A 6,833-nucleotide genomic window follows, 5' to 3' on the forward strand; every position below is an offset into this window, starting at 1 on the left:
ATAAATATTTTTTAAAAGTATGCACACTCACCCTGCTCCGTTTTATTCATTTTTATTTTGTGTATGAGTATTTTACCTACTTGTGTATATATACACACCTTATGTACCTGCTTGGTGCCCTTGTGGGCCAGAAGATAAGGTTTGTTCCCTGTAACTCTTACTATTGCTGTTAACAAATATCTTGTTTTTAATTTTGTTTTGATATGGGTTTCTCTGTGTAACCCTGGCTGTCCTGGAACTCATTATGTAGACCAGGCTGGAATCAAACTCAGAGATCTACCTGTGTCTGCCTCCCAAGTGCTAGGATTAAAGGTATTTGCCACCATTGCCTGGCTTGATTTTTGTATTTAAAAAGAAATTATTTATTTTTATTAGTACTCTGTCTGCATATACATCTGCATGACAGAAGAGGGCATCAGATCTTGTTATAGATAGTAGTTGTGAGCCACCATGTGGTTGCTGGGAATTGAACTCTGGACCTCTCGAAGAGCAGTCAGTGCGGTTTGTTTGTTTGTTTGTTTGTTTTGTTGTTTGGGGGGTTTGTTTGTTTGTTCGACACAGGGTTTCTCTGTGTAACCCTGGCTGTCCTCTAGACCAGGCTGGCCTTGAACTCAGAAATCCGCCTGCCTCTGCCTCCCAAGTGCTGGGATTAAAAGCGTGCACCACCACTGTCTGGCTGCAGGCGATGCTCTTCACTGCTGAGCAATCTCACCTGATCCAGACTCTTTATGTATGTGTATATGTGTAGGCCAGAAGAGGGTTTTGTATTCCTTGGAGCTGGAGTTACCAGTAATTGAGAACTTCCTGACATGGGTTCTGGCAACAGAACTTGGGTCCTCTGAAAGAATAGAACTCAATTGCTAAGCCATCTCTCCAGCCTTACCTTTTATTTTTATCTATTTTTTATAGATAGGGTCTGTCACTGACCCTGGAGCTTGCCCGTTAGATTATGCCAGCTGGCTATTGAATCCCAGAGAATCTTCCTGTTTCCACTTCTCTATAACCATGTACTACTACACCTACCCTGTGGGTGCTGAGACTCAAACTCAGGTCCCTTATCATGTGCAACAAATATTTTACTAACTAAGTCATTTCCCTAACCCTATTCTCTAGGTTTTCTTGTTTTGTTTTGTTTTTGTTTTTCGAGACAGGGTTTCTCTCTACAGCCCTGGCTGTCCTGGAACTCACTCTGTAGACCAGGCTGGCCTCGAACTCAGAAATCTGCCTGTCTCTGCCTCCCGAGTGCTGGGATTAAAGGCGTGCGCCACCACGCCCGGCCTCTCTAGGTTTTTAAAAAGGATCTCTGTAGCCCAGGCTGGTCTTGAACTTGCTATATATCTGGTCTGATCTTGAATTCCTCTTCCTCTCGAATACTGTGATTACAGGTATATGCTATTATTAATAGGAGTCCTCTTACTCTAAAGAATCTCAGTAGAGATGGAAAAGCTATATGATCACATTCCGTATAGGTTATTACAAATGTATTTATCTCTATATATGTATCTATGTATCATACTGTAACTTTCATAATATGCAAGGAGCTTGCATCTAGGCTATCATCATGGTGTGTATGTGTTTAATATTTATATATACATATAAATATACTATGTACATTTATACTATGTGGTATCATATATCATTAGACATATATACATCATACATAGACACATATACATACATATACATATATGTGTTGTATATAATGTATATATATGTATGTATATGTACATACATACACACACACATACATTCTAGCTCTAATTCTCAGAACCTATAAATATATGACCTTATATGCCAGAAGAAATTTTGAAGATGAGATTCAGTTAAGGATTTTTTTTTTTTTTTTTTTTTGTGGAGGGGGCACAACAGGGTCTTACTATATAGCTTTGGTTGGCCTGGGACTTGCTAAACTCACAGAAGTTTGACCATATCTGCATGATGAGTGCTGAGTTTAAAGTATGTACTCTGCTCTCAGTTACAGATCTACAACATCCTGGTGTATCTTGATTCCAGCCTAGTCTATATAGTGAGTTCCAGGACAGCCATGGCTACACAGAAAAACCCTGTTTCCAAAAACAAACACCCAAGGTGGAGAGCTCATGAGGAAGGACACTAGAGGCTAGCCTTTGTCCTCTACAAACATTATGCGCTCGTGTGAACTCACATCTGCACACACACATACAAATAATAAATTACAGATGTGGGGAGAGTAACCAGACTACATTATAGACATGTGTGAAATTTTTTCAAAACTATGTATTTTTTTGTTTTGCTTTGTTTTGTTCGTTTTTTGAGACAGGGTTTTATTGTGTAGCCATGGCTGTCCCGGGGAGGAATTTTGTAGATTTAGCACCCTGCCATATCCTTACCATTCAGAACAGTGTATGGCTCAGATTTGATACTGAAATGAAGATGGCTTGATAGGCTTACCACTTCAGAGGAGCACCAATTTGCATTGGTGCACCCTGTGAGAAACTTGGGGATGGAATGGATGCCTAACAACTTAGGGTGCCTGCCATAAAGAAGGCTATGGCTTATATGGAAGCTTAATAGGAACCAGATTCCTCATGGCTGAGTGCAGACCTATGGTCCTCCCACGGAGGCACATGGATTATACTGAGGCCTACCTGAAGTTTACAGGACTTAACAAGCAAACATTACACATCCAGCCTGCACTGGGATCTATCTGCCTACCTATCAAGGTATAGGAGACATTAAAGCATGGTGGTATCGGACTGTTTTTAAACAATTTTAAAGGAGTTGGAAGAAATATGCATATGGATAACTGTCTGTGCATATGTGTACCACGTGTACTTTGATCCCCGGAAACCAGATGGAGTTACATACAGCCATGAACTACTGTATAGATGCTGAGAATGCAAATCCCCAGTCCCTGGGAAGCAGCCTACTCTTCCTAACTGCTGAATCATCTCTCCAGGACTGTAATTTCACACTTGAGAGACAGAAGCAGGAGGATCAGAAGTTCAAGGTCATCTTCAGCCACATAGTTTGAGGTCAGCTGGACTTTGTCTTAAAAAAAAAAAAAAACAAGAGCAGAACGTGGAGCCCTGATAACGGTGGGAACATAGAATTAGCCCAAGGAGTACACAGTGTTGACCTTAGAGGACATAGAGAAATAGATCACACTTAGGTCTCCAACTCCCCAAAGTCCTTCCCTTTTCTATCTTTGTCTCTTTTATCCTCTGCCACCACCACCACCCACACACACACTCCACAGTCTGTTCCCATCTAAGCCCAGCATCATTCCCTCCTGTGAATATATGGACCCTTGACAGTCCTTATTTCTCTTTGTCCCCCTCGCTCTACATCTTCCTTTGCATTTCTATCTCCTCATCCCTGTCTGTTGTTTGTCTCCTATCCCTGTCTGCCCCTTTCAGCTCTTTTTTGAGGGGGTGGGTTGAGGGGGCGTTCTCACGTAGTCTAGGCTGTCCTCAAACACACTTTATAGCTATAATGGCCTTGAACTCTTAATTCTCCCCGCTCCGTTATTACCTCCTTCACTCCTCCACCCTGTCTCTGATATTCTGCATCTTCCCATCTACTAATGTATGTCAGACTTCTCTTTGTGTCTTCATCTCTGCTTGTCTAATACTGGTTCTGTATCTCTCTCCATCCTTCCCTCCATCCTTTCAGGCATCCCTCTCTCCTGCAGCATCCTTCTCCTCCAGCATCCCTCCACCCATCCATACATCCCAGCATCTTCCCACCTCCTCCCCGTCCGTCCAGCTTCCAGGCCCGCCCCCTGCCACTCCCCCTCCCCCTCCGAAAGGGTTAACTGTGGGGAAGGGCCGGGAGTCCCCGGATGGTGATGTCAGCGTGCCGGAGAGAAAGGACGAGGTGGCGGGGGGAGGCGGAGAGGAGGAGGAGGCGGAGGAGAGAGGGCGCGTGGGGGGGCGGGGGGGATCTCGGCCTGCAGCATCCGCCGGCCCCACACTTCAGACCCCCCCTGCAGGGGGAGGCACAGGAAGGGGGGGGCCGGCCAGGGACGGGCTGGGGAGGGGGGGCCGCGCAGCCCCCCCCGCCATGCTGATTCCAGGGGCCTGACCCCCCCGGCAGCCCCCCCTCCCCCAGCTCTGCGGCCCACCGACTGGGGGGGCCAGCCCAGCCCCCTGGGGACCCCCGGAGAAGTGGGGAGCAACCGGGGGGGCCGGGACGGAGGTGTCGCCGGCCCCCACCGGAGGAACGGGGCGACGGGCCGCAGGGGGGGCGGCCGGGGGACCGGTCGGGCCGGGACCAAGGGCACCATGTCGTCCGGGTCCAAGGAAGGTGGCGGGGGCTCCCCCGCCTACCACCTCCCACACCCACACCCACACCCACCCCAGCACGCCCAATATGTGGGCCCCTATCGCCTGGAGAAGACGCTGGGCAAAGGACAGACAGGTGAGAACCTAAGCGGACACCTGGGGCGGGGGCGGGGTGCTGGAAGGGGCAGAGGGCGGGACCATGGATATTTAAAGGGCAGACCCCTGGGTCCCTCGTAGAAAAGGGGCTTGGGTCCTGAGTTCCAAGTGCCCACGGTGTACGGAGTAGAGTCTGACGTTGGGGCCTTGAGATGGCAGGGGTCTGAGACTTGTGGGTTCCAGGGAGAAGTAGGGGTCTGGACTACTGTGGCTCAAATAACCCTATTGGGGCAGATATTGGAGGGGCTTCAGGAAGCTGTGGGGAAGTAGGCCCATTACGGGTGTGGGACCTGGGCTGATTCTGCAAGCTGAGGCAGGCGGGTGCTGCAGTACAGCCGCAGGCAGGGTGGAGGTGCAGGCTGGGTGGAGGTGCATCCATCCCGAGAGAGGCTGCTATCCTGTCCCTCTTATGCTCAAAAGCGGTCACTTGCGCTCCGTGCAGCAAGCTGGAGCCCTAGGGTGTGAGGTCGACTACATTCTCTCCATTCTGCAGTGTGGAAATAGAATGGAGAGGTGGACTGTAGAAAGCTAAGCTCCCAGCCAGAAGTGGCCCTGGAAAGCAGAGTTATCTTTGATTGATGCTAAAGGCTGAGTGTGGCCACAACCATCTTCTTCTAGGCAGGGGATCGAGGTGAACTGAGGGATGACCTCCAGTGTTCTGGGCTGTGGGTTCTGGGTCCCTATGAAGTTGAGTTCCAGGCCTGAGATAGGAAAGGGAGGTCAGACCTTTATATCCTGGTAGTAAGAGTGTGACGTGCTGTTGACCTCAATTCTTGAACTTTGGAAGGAGAAGGGGCCATGTACCTGCACTGCTGGGCCTGAGGGACGAGGGCTGGGGCCAAGACTACTGGGTCTAAGGACGGAGGGGTAAGATCTGGGTTCCTGGGACTGAGAAGAGGCACCTTCCATAGCTGAGCTCTGGATCTGAGGAGTGGTCAGGGAATACGCATGCTTTCTGACCATGACAGCTTTTTTTTTTTTTTTTTTTTTTTTGGTTTTTCGAGACAGGGTTTCTCTGTGTAGCCTTGGCTGTCTTGGAACTCACTTTGTATGGGGAGGCTTGGGAAAGAAGAAAAATTGAGAGTGTGTTTTGTAAGATTATAGGGCTTCTGAAATCTGAAAAGAAAGATGAAGTTGGGCAGACATACCAGAAGGCCAGAGAGTCAGAATAAAAGGCCAGGAGAGGCTGGTGGAGGGGATCGGCAAAGGGCAGACAGTCAGAAGGACTAAAAGTGGGCAACGTGCATAGGAAAGAGTTGTGTTTTGTAGGCATGGCAGCTGTTGGCTACCAGTTCAAATGCAGAAATTCGGGATAGAAGAAATGGGTAACCAAGCTGGGAGTGAGGATGGGGGTGTGTTGACAACTTGAGAGCTAGGGTGAACTCCAGAACACCCCATATTTTAAATCCGATCTCCAGGTCTAGTTAAACTTGGAGTCCACTGCATCACGGGTCAGAAGGTCGCTGTCAAGATCGTGAACAGGGAGAAGCTGTCGGAATCGGTGCTGATGAAGGTGGGTGTTTGTGTGTGTGTGTGTGTGTGTGTGTGTGTGTGTGTGTGTGTGTGTAGCGAGAGTGTCCTTTGGCGCAGAAGGAAAGGCGGGAGGTGATGCTGACCCTTTCTCTTGTATCCCTGGCCCCTCAGGTGGAGAGGGAAATCGCCATCCTGAAGCTCATTGAACACCCGCACGTGCTCAAGCTCCACGACGTCTACGAGAACAAGAAATATTTGTAGGTATTTATAGACACCCGGCCCCTCCGTCCTCCCTCTCCATGGTGTAGACACCGCTCCAGAAACAGGACACAAGCTTCCGGGCTAGCGATGTAACTCGGTTGCTAGAGTGCTCCTGTGGAATGCAGGAGGCCCTGAGTCCAGCCCCCAGCACTGCATAAGCCTGTGGCAGCCCTCAAGGATCATCCCAGCTCTGTTAAGCTGAGGCCGCACTGTCCAAAGGTCAAGGTCATCCTCAAGAGGTCAAGGTCATCCTCAGCTACACTGTTTTTAACTTTTAGGTTGGATCACTGAATGCTTAGTCCTTCCCTTGGGTATAGGAACATCCCCCCAGTCTACACTCTGCCTGATACTACAACAGAGTAGAGTGGTCCTGAGTGCAGAGCAGAAGCTGTGCCTCTTGCTGCTATCTCTCTACCTCAGCCTCCCGAGTAACTGAGGTTACCAGCCTGTACCACCAAATTCAACTTCCTGCCTCTTTCTTCCTAAAGCAATTAAGGTTACATTAGCTTAGAAGCCTAAAGGATCCTTCCAAATTCTCACTCTAGGACACCTGAGGTCTCTCCTATCCCAACATCACTTCCCATGCCAAGGCTGGCCACCCCAACAGTAGGCCTCCTGGAGTCCTGTGTCAGTATCACGAAGTCCATTACCATCCAGTTAAGATGGGGGTGGGATCAG

General features: G+C 48.9%; 1 protein-coding gene across 4 annotated transcripts in view; it reads left to right on the forward strand.

The window, feature by feature from the left end:
* Nucleotides 1–3,821: 3,821 nt before the first annotated feature.
* Brsk1 (BR serine/threonine kinase 1) overlaps nucleotides 3,822–6,833 on the forward strand; it is a 25,364-nt gene continuing 22,352 nt past the window's right edge. For 2 of the 4 annotated variants that reach the window (NM_001003920.3, NM_001168572.1), the window contains exons 1-3: nucleotides 4,114–4,401; nucleotides 5,840–5,934; nucleotides 6,066–6,151. In NM_001003920.3, coding sequence (NP_001003920.2) covers nucleotides 4,266–4,401; nucleotides 5,840–5,934; nucleotides 6,066–6,151 — 317 coding nt within the window. In that variant the 5' untranslated portion in view covers nucleotides 4,114–4,265. Of the gene's footprint in view, nucleotides 4,402–5,839; nucleotides 5,935–6,065; nucleotides 6,156–6,833 lie in introns of those variants that run through there. The other 2 variants (XM_017322325.2, XM_017322326.2) reach the window with 2 other exon arrangements.

The sequence above is a fragment of the Mus musculus genome, chromosome 7 (genome assembly GCF_000001635.26).
Source record: "Mus musculus strain C57BL/6J chromosome 7, GRCm38.p6 C57BL/6J".
Classification (NCBI taxonomy): Eukaryota; Metazoa; Chordata; class Mammalia; order Rodentia; family Muridae; genus Mus; species Mus musculus.